This window comes from Antrostomus carolinensis, unplaced genomic scaffold, assembly GCF_000700745.2.
Source record: "Antrostomus carolinensis isolate BGI_N321 unplaced genomic scaffold, ASM70074v2 scaffold16973, whole genome shotgun sequence".
In the NCBI taxonomy this organism is placed as follows: Eukaryota; Metazoa; Chordata; class Aves; order Caprimulgiformes; family Caprimulgidae; genus Antrostomus; species Antrostomus carolinensis.
The window spans coordinates 79,184-93,200 of record NW_010303299.1 but is presented as its reverse complement, the minus strand read 5'-3'; the positions used below and the strand labels follow the sequence as shown (position 1 = coordinate 93,200).

Genomic DNA, 14,017 nt, shown 5'->3' with positions numbered 1-14,017 from the left:
CCCTTTAAACACATTGTCTTGTGGAAGTATTATGGGTATTCCCTTTGTTTTCTAATCTTACTTACTAAGCTAATCTTACTAAATTCTTCCTTTCCACTAACTTGAATGGAGACTGCAGGTTGTTAATATCCTGTGGCTCATACCTGTTGAGAGAAGCTATGAAACTGCTTCTGACTTGACAAGTGTCAGCAAGCAATTTTCTTTTACCCATGTGAGAAGTGGTAATCTTTACGCTGTGTGTTTTTATTCCAGTACCCCAGTCCCATGGAGAAGCACGTCGTGGCTGTAGAAACAGTGGAAGAGAAAACAGGTAAGCTGCCTGATGTTTCTTAGAGCTAATTAAAAGTTTTCATAACCTTTAAAATTAATTATGTAACAGTTGTATTTCAGTAGACTCTGGGCACTGCAGACCTGCCTGGGATTCCTGTGTTGGACATTGTGTAAGCAAGACCAAGAAAATATTACCCCCCTGCCCAAGCGTGTGTTTTAGCTGCATTAAGTATTTGAATTTTCAGCTTATTCAGAGACATGTTACACCTGGTTTCTCTGTACTACGTTCTTTTGTGGTACGGATCCTGTACTGATCCTCAGTCTCTCCGAAAATCAGATGTTACCATTTCTCAATCATCAACAGGAGAATAAATCTGCTCGGGTCAGAGCGCAGTTGTCATATCAGATCTGCTGATACCACATGGATTTTTGTTTTCCAGTTGCTGAGCTTGCAGGAACTGCTTGCAATTAGGCACTGAAAGCAGCGTGCCTGCGTGGAGGATGTGTTAAAGTTGTGCCAGCACACTGGAAACAAGAACCATAGGACTTTGCGTGGAAATAACCAGCTTTCTGCCAAATATGGGAACTGTGATTAAATACTCCTTTGGGATCAGATAAGAGTTTGTGGACTTAAAAGTTTTATTCCTAAATGCATGTGAATGCTCTTTATCATACATTTGGAGATGTTTTCTGTCTTGGCAGCTCACATTTAATGATGGCTCTTAATTCCAGGCTTGTGCTCTCTTTCTAAGCAAGTTCTTAGCGAGGTTGCCCTGCGATTCAGCAAAGCCGAGCATTAGTGCTGCTGTTGCCATTTTCTTCAGATGCAATAAACCATTTTTCCTGCAGGATGCTTTTCTGCTCTACGTTGCGTGGAGATGCTCTGTATTATTAATGTAATGTGTTTGTTAGAGTTCTGGAAACTGAACCCCATGAAGTTTTCATTGCACAGATCCCACCAAATGCCACTGTTTGAGAAGGTACTCTTTTATCCCGGAGAAGTCTTTAACCTGGGCTACCTGCCAGCTGGCTTCTCGTTGGGTAGCATTCTGTTCTTGGTCTGGGTCATTAAATATTAAAAGGCAAAATGATTCTAGAAGCCGACCATTTTTTGGAGACACTAAATAACTGTAATTTGTTTCCTAATAGATAGTTTTGTCCTTGTCACTGGGTCCAACTCCGTACAAAAATAAATGTGTGATGAGACAGGACTGTTCTGTAAATCTCGCACACAGTGTGTTTGCCCAGAGAATGAGCCTGAGAATATAAATTGGGCTGGGGAGGGAAATAAACTAAAGCTGAAGTCTGTGTGTTGGTCGGGTAGTTCAGTCACACAAGCTGTTCCCTTGCCCCAGTCGTTGCCCACCCCAGTCAGGGAGCAGGTTCTCCAGGGGGACCTGCCCGACAGGAACACCACCAGAAATGCCAGTGAAATGTTGGGTAAGGGGTCTGGATTGCAGTGGTGGGTGCAGACCCCTCCTCTTGAGGCACAGCGCAAGATGGCTGTAGCAGTCTTATTTACAGCCCTCTGTCTGGCAAAGCAGCAGAAGTACTGGGTTACACTTTAAAAAAAACCCCAAAAAACCAAAACCCGCATGAAAACCACCCCCACGATGCTCTGTTAATTTGCCAGCATTTCTGCTTGCACATTTGCTGTGCTGTGAAGTCTTCCAACTACTTTGTTTTTATTAAAAAAGTGATAATATTTGAATCATATTTGCTGCTGTAACTCTTCCCTTCTGATTTTCTTTTATCATCAGATTTGTCTACGGGGACTATTTACCGGAGGAGAATTGCGACGTGCCAGAATGTAATTCCTGAAATTCTAAGAAAGGTAACTACTTAAAGAAATTCAGTCAGATTGTGAAACCTTAATGCTTCACTTGTGGTTTATCTGTTTAAAAGGATCACATTTCCTGATGTTGTCTTTTTTAAATTAGAAAAGTAACTTTTAAAGAGATGTTAAGAGAAAAAACTTCTCAAGGAATCAATTTGAATGGACAAAATTGTAGCCTTGAGCACACTAAGACCCAACTGGTGGTGGTGGTTGTTTTACACGCAGTGATGGGCTTTTAACTTTTGTACCTGGAAAAAGTAGAGCTGTTTATGATGTTACCTGGGCCACAGTGAAAGTGCAGCCATTCCCCCCACCCCAATATAATCCTCTTGCTGTCAGTGCTCACTGTGGTGTGGTAGATGGCATTTTTATAAACCCCCAGTCTCATGGATCTCAACAAGAAGGTGGCAGCTAGTGATAAACCTTGGGTGATTATTTCTAAGCTCAGCTCTGGTATTTTGGCTGTCTGTCCATGACTCCTGAACACATTGGGTTGTAATCTCTCATGAAACCATTCCTCAGTGAATTCAGAGGGAATTAAAATAATACTTGTGTGCCTATAGCATGTTGCAAGTTAAATAAGGCATCATAGAGTCCCCGTAAAGACGATGAGGCTGTAGGAAACGTAAGGACCTGGGTTGTGCAATCCCTTAGTGTCTCTCTCCTGTGTCTCTTTTAGTGACAGTCCTTTCTTCACAGCTTGTTATGGGAGGAGAATGAGCCTTAATCTATTATTTGGTTTGTTGCAGAGTATCTTGCAGCAGATTAGTCTCTCTACAGAAGAGTACATTTACATTCATGCATGATTAAATAACTGTCCTATTTCACAGCCTGCATGCTTAAAATTACGCGTGTGCTCTTTTCCTGGTGCTGATGACTCTCTCTGTTTTTACCTCTAAACATGTGTTTGTCTCTTCCAAGCCTCACCTGCCCAGGAGAACATATCATTGCCCTGTACAGGCAGAATGTAAATAAACTGATGGTGAGATTTCCATCCCTTCTTTGGCCCATGCTTGCTAGATCAAGGTCACTGAGGCTGGCAGGTGGGAGAAGGGTGTCAGCCTGCCGAGGTGCCAGCCCTTCTCCTGCCCTTGGGGTTTAGCTGCCGGGTTTGGCTGCCTTGCATGTCACTGTTCGGGAGTGGCTTCTGTTATCCTTCGTTGTCGTAAATTACCTGGCAGCAGCAAGACAGGAAGCATGAAGTGATGCAGGTAAGTTGGCCTGCATTGGTCTTGCAAGTCTGGCTGGAGACTGAGCAACTTCCCTAAATCTTGGGGTGTTTGCATGGCCTTTAGTAGCTGCTGAGGAAGTTGGGTGTTCTCATTTGGACTAACCACAGCTGATGTGCCCTCCTCCTGAATCCTCAGTCTTATCCTCTGAGGCTAGGAATACTTTCAAAATACTGAGAAGTGATTCTACCCTTTCTGGGTTGGTTTTTTGGTTTTTTTGGGTTTTTTTAAGCTATAATTCTTCTGTTTCCCAGGTCAGTGTCTTAAAAGTGGCCAACATCTACTTGGAAGAGGAATCTTGGCTTAATATGCAGAAAAGAAATATGGCCATGAAAACTCATTGTCTGACGTGGACACAGTATGCGTCTCTGAGCGAGGAGTCCGTCTTCAGAGAGAGCTTGGAGAATCCAAACTGGTGAGTGCTGGCCTCTGCGTGTAGCAGTGTCCCTGTGCCAGCTCAGGGCTGCTCCTGCCGCCCCATAGCCCTGGAAATGGGTTTTCTGTTGCCTTTTGAATGCTTGGAATGAGAGGGATCTGAATAATAATTTCTTTGGTATGTCTTGAATGCATTTGAAGCAGCAACTGTAGATGTCCCGTAGCTTTCCTCTGGCTTGCTCAGACCAAAGGTTAGGTTCTCTGGCCAGAGCACCAATAATTGCTGGAAATTAATTTCCTGTGTTACTCTGCAGCTGTAGAAGGCTGCCCCGCTGCTCTGCACAGCAGGCGTAGCCAGAGTGTTCGTCTTGCTCTCGTGTCTACCAGCAGATGCTTGGACAGCAGTTTGAAAATTATCATCTCCCTCCTGCTTGCCAGCCGTTGGCGTGGAGCTTTCTCCTTCCCAGGCAGTGTTCTGTCTCTGTTTTTGGGCTGCTGTGCCCCAGAGGTGTGAGCTGCCGGGGGACTTTGCTTGGGAGAACACACACTTGTGTTTGTGCAGAGTGGAGCCTAGAAATGTGGTTATGCGCAGTGATGGCAGGATCAGAGTGGAATTTCTAATTCCTGTAGCACGGAAATGAGCAGGTATGTGATACATGTGACTGCCTTTAAAAAAAGGATTTATTTCCAGCTGATGTCAACCCCATGAATTCTTACTTTGTTCTGGTGTCTCTTGTAATTAGGCATTACTTTTGCCTTGTTATGTTCCCTGGGAAGCATGACAGGGTTGTCCAGCAGGGTCCATGTGACTTCAGAAAGCTCTAAGGATGTTTAAGAAACAAAATCCACCAGCTTCAGATGAAATTAAATTCCTCGTGGCTTAGGCATTTTTGAAAGCCCCGTGCTAGGACGTTGCTGTTTGAGGACACGTTCCTCTGACTTTTTAAACTGTTTTCTTTTGAAAGTTTGCTGCCACCCTCTGTCCTTGCTGAGGCTCCCTCTGCATCAGAGTTGCATTGCAGCTGTAGGTGTTGGTCCTGTTGGTGTAGCAACTCTTAACTACTCCAGCTAGTCACTCACTCACGCCCTGTCTTCAAGGCTTTTCAGTTCTAGTTTAGGAAAGACGCTGTCCTCAGCGTGCTGCTTCTGCTTGTGCAGGTGAGTTGTCCAAGCTCGCTGTCACCACTGCTCACTCTTCCCTTAAAGCACACTGTGGGAATTGGGAAGGCAGAGAAGCAGGGTTTAAATGGGAGGTGTAGCTGGACTGCCAGAGTGTGACTGCAGCCTGCACAGCTTCAGGGACACGGGTTGTCACCTGTCACCTGCCTGCTGGGGTGGCTGTGCCGATGCAGCTCAGCAGCTGCGACACATGGTAGCAGAATCCCGTGGACCTCAGGTGTGCTGCTCTGGCCAGGTGGGTTCAGGGATACTTGGGAGTGCCCGTGCACACCACTGTCACCTCCTCAGGAATCTTATGGAGATAATTGGATCTAACATTGGCTGGCAAAACAGGCGTGAAATTTCAGCTGTGTGGTATATGTACGGTGACATTTACATTTGAATAGATGAAGGGATTGTGCAAAGGGCATAACATTAGCAGCATGCTATTGCACTGGAGAGAAATAAAGGAACACACAGCGAGGAGACTCAAGTGATCCTGATTAGTGGGAGAATTGTATCTTATGCCCTTTAAGAGAGAACAACATTACCAGAGTGATGTTAACCTGAGTACAGCCAGAAACTCGTCTTTCTCCCTTACTAAGCGCCGCTGGGCAGATTTCAGTAGCAACCTCCTAAAACTGTTTGGGGCACTAAAAGTGTGAAGAGATTGAGCAAATTCTGCACCTCAGCCAGGCGCTGTGTGCGTGTGGTAGCGGGCTGCTTGCTTGTTTAATCAGCTTTAACACGACATTGTTAAGGCTGCTGATAAATGAAAGCAGAGCACCACTTTACTGGTTCCACAAAGTGGCTTTGCTGCTCTCCGACACTTTCTGGGCATGTGGTGGGCCCCGTGTGGTGGGCTCTGTGCCGGGCACTGCCAGAGCTGGGGGCTCGGGAGGTGTGGGTGGCTGCTAGCTGCCCCACAGGCACTCCCTGGGGTGCTTTCAGCCGTGGCACGTGCAGCTCTGTGCCCTGCAAGGAGACCTCTTGCCAGTGGGGTCAGTGACGGAGCTGCTGCTTCGGAGAGCTGCAGCCTGATCCTGGGCAGGCGTGGTGGGATGATGCTAGTGGGAGTCCAGAATATTTCTGCCCCTGTCAGGTGAAGTTGTAACTGCCTGTGCTGACTTCAGCCCAGCTACTTTGTAGACCAGTATGCTGTGGAAAATCAAACCACAAAGCCAGTCCCTGTAGGGACCAGTGACTTACATGTTTAGCTGAACCTCATCCGTAGGACGTGGATTAGTTCACCCAGTTTGAGATTGTGAGTTACATCCTTTATTATTTTCTGCTAGAGAACTGCAAGTCAGGGAAGGGAAACTGCGACCTTCCTGACCTCCCTAATGGAACTGGGGCAATTGAAGTGCTGCTTGCTTAGTCCCAAACAGTCAATTTAACCACAGCTTAGGTCTTCCTCTTAACATCAGGTGCTTATTTTGTCCTAGATAAATGTGAAGGCTGTGATGCCAACTGCTGCATATTCTTGCAAAGTGAATTATTGTGGGTGCTTCCAAGCAGAGCATATAAATGTCTGAAAAGATCTAGAAGCAAACAAACATTACCATAAATAAATTATGAACCATTGAAAAAAGCATGATGAGGCATATCTGTATATTCAGAGGCCAGAAAGCACCTGTGTTATGCTCTTGGCTGAACTCCTTCATGACACTTCTTATTTGTTTTCCACAATTCAATTGCTGTTGCAGAGAAGCATCTCATCTTGATGTCTGTAGTCCGAAGAGGGCCGGTTATTCCCCGTGGGCAGGGCCTGGCCCAGGCAGAGCTGCAGGCAGGGTGGATCCAGGGCTGAGCGGCTCTGCCTGCGGGGGGTCCGGGGCAGCTTGGCACCACTGTCCCGCTGCTTCCTGGCACTGCCCTGGGGTGCAGCTCGGGAGGGCTCCGGGGCTCAGAGCTGGAGGTGTGTCAAACCACTTCACTGCTGGTGTGTCAAACCGGTGTGAATCTGGTCAGCTGCTCTCCTCCACTTGCCCCCGCACGTGCTTGGGTCAGTGGCAGTTTCTGGAGTGATTCGCTTGTGCTTGGCTGAAAAGCGTGTGTGACATCCGCTGGCTCTGAGCTTGCTTCCCACCCAGCTGAGCTGGGCAGCATCTGCGTTGACGGGAGGGCTCTGGGAAGAGCTGGCTGTGCACAGTGCCAAACCAAAGGGGAAAGTCAGTGGCAAAACTCGGCTGTAACTGCCTGGATTTGTGCTGGAGCTGTCTTCTGGCAGATTTCCATGTGTCTGGGCAGGTTACACCTGTCTTTCCACAGTGGAGAATCCCTGTGTAGCTTGAATTTTGTCTCCAGTGCCATTTGCCTCTGTGTTTTGGTTGGAACTGCTTTCCCCCTCCCCACCAGAAGCATTTCTCTGCTGTTTCATTTTGTTGCCCTCGGATTCCCTTTATTTCCCAGCACTTCCCCTCATTTCATGCAGCCTGAGGGAGCTGCGGTGTCTCGCGGTGTGATGGGTGCAGGGTGAGAAGGTGTCTTATTGATCTGGAGAGATACACGGGATGTTGAGCAGCGCTCATCAGCTGGAGGTGGGAATTAGAAAGATCTCCCCTAGAAAAGCGCCCTCTCGAAGGGCCTTGCACTGGGTGTGACTCTGAATTGAGTTCTGCAAGCCATGCAGGCTTTGGAAACTCTCGCTGACGCTATCTGAACAAGAATATTGCTAGACTTTTTATACTAAAGACACTTTAATTAAACTCCCATAATGAAAACAATTAGACCAAATTTGCCGTACTTAACTAGTCAATAATTTAGTAGTTGGATCTCATTAATAGACTTCTCCCTGTGACTGCGCTGTAACGATGCGGCATTGCCAGCTGTGTGCTACGGAAATCAATCAGAGATCAATATTTTCCTTGAGCCTCCCTTTTTTTGTCTCCTACAATGGTGAAGCTGCAAAATGAATAAATAAATCCCAACCAGAGCAGCTGAGTTCAGTGGTGGGTTTTTATTGCTGGTGTCCATCCTGTGGTTAAGGGGAAACCTCTCCCGTTCTCCAGCTCCTTCACTTGAACTCCATCCAAGCGCGTGGGGTCCGACTGGACCCTCGGCCGTGCCGACCGCAGCGCGTGGTCGTTACAAACCTCTCGTCAGAGGGATGTTCCTGTATCTCCTATGTGTGCCTTGGAGATTGCTGTACAAAATGTGTGAATGTGGCAGATGAATCCCCTGCTCTGGTCTCAAACCCTGACTTTCTAATGCAGAGTTTACACTCCATGTTTGCTAAGTGGACAGAGAAATAAAAGGCTGTTGTGTTCCCGTTTCTTAGGACAGACTTCACACAAAAAGGCAGAATATCGGTTACGGGGGCAGGTTTGCTCAACTACGTGTTGGAAGCTTTTGCTCAGTCCTTTTTAAAACAAGGTGTGAAGAAGGTAAGTTTATTTATTGCTTGAATTTCTTGTTTGAATTATATACTAATTTTTTTCAGATCACCTGGGCTCCAAATTAAATCAGTGTTTTAAGTCTGGATTCTCTACATCTTTTAATTGTTGAAAAAATATTTGACCTTTTCTTTTGTCTGCTGAGAATAAGCAGAACAAAAGTGGATTTAGTTTTATTATGGTAATAGTTTTATTTCAAATACGTTTTAAAACACGGCGTGTATGACTGTATCAGTTTCTGTAATTCATTCTTATTCCTGATTTCCCCCAGGCATTCAAACTGTTCTCCTTCCTAATGCCTCATTGTACCAGCTAATACTGTAATAATAATTTGCAGTTCTATAGCACCTTTACACTGAAGTAGTCAGAAGTAGTCAACATGAATTTATATCATGTCAGACATTTTTCTCCAGTAACGTTAGATTTTTTTTGGCAGCTTCATGTATTTACAATAGCCACAGCCAATCTGCCTGTAGCGGTTCTGTGTACTTCAATAGTTCTGTCTTTCAGTAAGAATTATGAAAGAGGATAAAAGCTATCCAGCTATCCAGCAGAGCATCCCAAGGGAGTTCGTGTTCAAAGGCCTTTCGTTTCTGGGAGTCATGTCGTATTGATAAACCAGGTTTAACAGCAACGTCCCCTGAAGCATTCATTGGGAAATGAAGTTGTGTGGAACTCTTGTTCTCTGGAATTTTGTGCCTTGGAGAGATTTGAGGGTCCAGGTTGTGCTCTGCAGACTGTCCAGAATTTATACCTGCTGAAAAAGGAGCAAGAAGGAGAAGGAGGGAATATTTAATTACACCTTTTTATTGTGAAAGAGGTGGGGTTTTTTTCTTTTCTTTTTTTTTTTTTTTTTTAATTTTTCCCCCTCAAATTTCTATCTTGTTTCAAATGGATGCATGCAGACGTATGTGCCTGAAAACATGGCGTTTTCACGGCTGGGCTCATGAATCTTATGTACTGCAAGACTATAATGAATCTGTATTTACCATTATTTTTCATTCTTTAATTATCTAATGGAGAAATTTGTTTGTCAGATGAACTTAGATGTTGACAGTTCAGATAATGCCTTATACCATTCTTTAATTACTCCTGGGGACCGAGTGGTTAATACTGTAGAAGTTTTGTTTTGTTTTAGTTTTGAAGTGGCCTTAGGAGTGTCCTGTCTTTTCTCCCACCAAAGGCGGTGGGTGGGTGTTGGGACGTGGAGCCTGGGCAGCCCCCACAGTCCCTTGGGACACTGCTGGTGTGGGGGCCGACAGCTCCAGCCTCTTGTTCATGCTTCAGAAGCTGATTTTGGAATCTGTAGATGGAAGTGCATTTCAAACAGCATGGCCATTTATTCATTTGCTTATTGGTGATAACTGCACAGTCTTTGCTGTGGCTTTACAAGAGCAGAGAGAAGCAGACGGCTCTGCTGGTGTAAGCAGCGACCGTGAGCAAAGGAACGTCTCTTGCCGGCGTATGACAGCGCAGAGCGAGTGGATAAGACAAACCAGCTCACATATCTCTACAGTGCTGCATTAGAAATCCTTCAGCAGTTTTGGCCATGTCTGCAGATCTGTGGAAAATGAAAATACAAGCGCCCCAGGTCTGGTACAAGTGTACAGTCTTGCCTGGTTTTCCCCCTGCCTCCCAAACGTCCTCTCCCTGTGGCAGCAGCTGTACCTCTGCGTTTCATTTCTCCTCAGCTGTCAGGTTGGGTTCCTTTTGTGGCTTGGCCATAGAGTGGTTTTGAGGCACATTTTACCTGAATGTAATCAATGGCAATACAAAGGTGATAGTTAAAATTCTAAAATATATATTGCATGAATGACAACGACTGATAAATGTTCCCCAAGCTTCCTTTTACTTCTCGTCTTCAGTACCTGATCTGCATCCTTCCTAATGGCCTGACCAGAAGGGCATTGCTGTTCTTGCACCTGGTGTGGTGGGTTGGGGTGTGTAAGGCTGTTACTTTGAAAGCCCAGCCACGATTCCTGCTTTATCTCCTTGGTCCTGGCAGCAGTGCGCTTCATCCCTCTGCCTGGAGAGGCTCAGCCGAGATAAGGGAGTAAGGGAGCAGCGGGAGGTGGCAGTGTGAGGGGCAGAGAAACGGAGTAGGGGATGAGCTGCAGGAAGAGCAGGAGGAAGCACTGTATGAATATTAAATGTTGTGAATGACTACAACAAAGCTCGTGTATTCACAGTCAGTATTAAATATCTTTATAGAAAGAGAGGGAAAAGTTACTCTTCATTAAACTGTTCATGGACACCAAAGGCACTGACCTTTTTAATCATTATTTTTTGTAAGAGATATGAGCCTGTTCTGTGGGGTTTTTTAATGCCTGACAGAACGACAGTGACATTTTATGGCTCTTCATATTTGTCACATTTCTCTTATTTTATTCCAACTCTGAACAAAAATATAGGAGATAAAGTTCTCCTGCCCCACTTTTGTTTGTAGAAATCATAGTGTAGTTGGGTGGAAATTACAGCATTTATTATTATTATTTTTTTCTTACCTGTTCAGAAAAGGTATTAATGAATGATGTGCACCCACATTATTGCCATTAAAACTTTCCTCCTGAATAATAATTAAAAAGTCTGAGTGATTTTAAGGCGATGTAACAAAGGAGAATTTGTAGCAAGGCAATTTTGTTAGGTTGGTAGAAGTTTTGTCCATTGGCTCTTAAACATTGCAACATTTCTGTCATTTTCGCTTTTTGGTTTCCTTTTGCTTGACTTGAATATGTAAGGAGGTGGAACTTAAAGGCCGAGGTGTATTGTTTGTTAAACGATGGAGCTGAGCTCAGATAACAAATATTCAACTGAAAAACGTTTTGTCGTGGTTACAAAAAGAATGAAAGGTATTAGGTGCTATTTTCAGAGACAGCATAAAATTTTCTGCTGGTCTGTTAAAACGCTACCCTGCTTTTGTGCTGGCGATGGAAATGAGGTGTGTGCTGTGATAGGCATTGCCTTCATCACAGTCAAACAGGCTGCTTCTGCTTTTCTGGTACATCACTTAACCTCTTATTTGAAACTTACAGCATTTGGTAAAGCTGTGGAGTGCATTACAGACACGATGTGCTCTCCCTGTCCCTGTCAGCTGGGAGTCTGGTCTGGCTCCTGGCAGATACTCCAGATACAAACACATGCTGCTGACCAAGGCTGCGGTGCTGGGAGTTCCTTAGGCTGCCATTCCGTGTTTCCCTCATTATCCCGTTGCCTTCTGTGGGGTCAGGTTCTCTCTGTTTCCCATGTACTGGCTGCGGTGACGAGCTGACACACGCTGGAGGAGTCACCTGTAGCTGTTCCTGAGCTGGGAATCTGCGGGGCTCGTGGCCCTTTGCATGCTCTGGGCTGTCACACCAAGAAGGGTAGGGGCATGCAGAATCGCTTCTTACAGTAGCAGAGTACCTCACCTTTGAAAAATCACACTGCTCTGCAGCTTGTCCGTCAGAGGAGCTTTCAGGCTGTGAGGGGCAGAGTTTAATGGGTAGGCAATGTTTGTTCTGCATTTCAAGTGCATCATTGCACTCGAAGCAGTGTAAATTTAGCTCCTTTAAGCCTGATCTCCTGGGGCTGAGATTTAAGTGTTTGAACTTTAGTTGAAAGGAATATATTGATTAGGCTTTGATTTAGTCGTTCCTTGCTGAAAAGATCCTGGGTAATGACTTGTACCTGCCCTTTACATTTTATACGTTTAATGGAGTCCCCTCTCATTCCCCTTTTCTTCCTCAACACCATTTTGCCTAAAAGTCTGCATTGCTGTGAAGAAAAATAAAAGAAAAATTACTTGTCGCACTGTGAACATAATTGATTCAATAAGTAACATTTTTAAATTCCCTGGGCAAACCTCTGAGTCTTCACTTATGTCAATTAGTGCTTTATTCTGTAAACAGTGGCATGTCTCATTTAGACTGATAGACTGCGGTAGTCAGCGTATTGCCTTGTACGAAGAACAGCCATGGAAGATGAACTGTTTTTCATAGATATAAAATATCTTGTCCAATTTTTTTGTAGAGATGTGAAAAGAAATTCTATTGACCTATTTGTTAAAGTTAATTGTCTTTTTTTTTCCTCCTTTCACAGTGACTTAAACTGAGAAATCCTTTTTCTTTTATCTTGACAAATAGAGAGCATACAGGGGTCAGCTTTAGCCCCACACAGGTGGTAGGTGAGCTCTAAGCTTGCTTCAGTCCACGAGATCTGACCAAACATTAGAGGTGGGGTTGGCAGTTTATTACAATTTCAGCACACACAGCCAAAGAGTGGAGGAGGAATGGATTTTTTAGGTTTTCTTATCTAAATTGAGTGGTTTTTGCTTTTCACAACATATGAAGCTTCTTCTCTCTCCCTTTGTACTGAATCCTGAACTTAAATTAGTTTCAGAATAGTGAGGAGCCTGGCTGTGGGGCAGTCTGTAGCCCTGATGTGGGATGAGCACGTGGTCCAAAGCTTTCCCCCGTGTTTCAGCTACCTGTGCACTGTGGGTCAGGGTTTGAAGCTGAGCAGCTGCTGCTGGTTGGGGAGCTCCTGGGGCTGGTCTGCAGTGCACCCCCCAACCAAACCGAACCCCTGGACTCAACCTGCGTGTTGCTTTAGTAACAGTCCATTGTTTGGTACTTGCTTCTTCCTTCATCGATCAGTCCTGGAGAAGAAATACTCACCCTCATGGTCCTCTGATGGCTTTTTTGACTTAATTCCAGTGCTGCTTTCCTTCATTATAGAAAGAATTGTGCTGGTTTTTACGGGAGCTTTCATCCTCACACACCCAGTGGCTTGCAGAGAACATGAGTGATGGTATTTCCATTTTAAAGAGGGATATACCAAGGTGCTGGGGTGAGGAGTGGCTTGGTCCAAGCAAAGCAGTGGCAGAACTGGAATAAAACGTGTGGCACTGTGCAGCCTTGCCTTGGCAGGGCATGCAGGCTGCGGAGGCTCCTGCGCCCCCCCCGTGCTCCCCCTGAGCAGCCTGTGCCCTGAGTGCTCCTTATGCCTCCTGGGCAGTGGGGGGACTGTGGGACCATAAAATGATGTGGTTTTTTGTTTTTTGGGTTTTTTTCAAGGCCTTATTGGTATGTTGTGGGGTGCCCTTTTAATGTGTGAAATCCTTAAGGTGTGTGTAAAACTGGCATTTATTTGTGCTTTTTTGCCAGGGTATTAAAATAATGGAGACGCTTCTTCAGGAGCAGTGTGGGTGATCGGGCTCTTAATGAGCAGTTGTAAGTACAACATCTATCTACAAATAAGCAAAAGTAGTTCAGAGTCTGTGATACCTTTTGCACATTGTGCTCCTTGTAGGTCTACAAATAACTGGAGTTTTTTGCCCATTAGAATTAGCATGCAGCTTTTGAGGCATTTTCAAGAAAAATAATTATCTACTGCAGGGTTAGGCTTAATACTGTTCCAGAGTTTCTGAATAGTGTGTTGGTTAAGATGACTTCTGTGTCCTGTATTTTATCCTCTCCTCTCTGTTAATACACCACGATAGTCTTGGTAAAATAAGACACTGGAGCTATCTAAGGATTTTTACTCAAAAGTAGTATCTACAGGGATTATCTGTGGAGGGAAGATTCGGTCAGCTCTTAAATTGGCTTCAGAACAAAAGCAAGTGGCTATTGATTACCTCCTAATAAATGGTCTTCTGAAAACCTATTTTCTCTGCTTTTTCAGGAGAAGCTGTATTTGTGTAGAGTTTCCTTGGAACCACATATCTTTATTGCTATTGGAATTCCATGGCTGTAGTCTGATTTTTACTAGTACCA

The 14,017-nt window shown here is 44.9% G+C and overlaps 1 protein-coding gene across 1 annotated transcript; it reads left to right on the top strand.

Moving 5' to 3' along the window:
• The first annotated feature begins 246 nt into the window (after positions 1-246).
• On the top strand, positions 247-13,453 carry PRELID2 (PRELI domain containing 2). The gene is made up of 5 exons (XM_010164059.1): positions 247-310; positions 2,031-2,104; positions 3,591-3,751; positions 8,150-8,255; positions 13,409-13,453. The coding sequence occupies exons 1-5, from the start codon at positions 265-267 to the stop codon at positions 13,451-13,453; spliced, it is 432 nt and encodes a 143-aa protein (XP_010162361.1). The 5' UTR covers positions 247-264.
• The last annotated feature ends 564 nt before the right edge of the window (positions 13,454-14,017 follow it).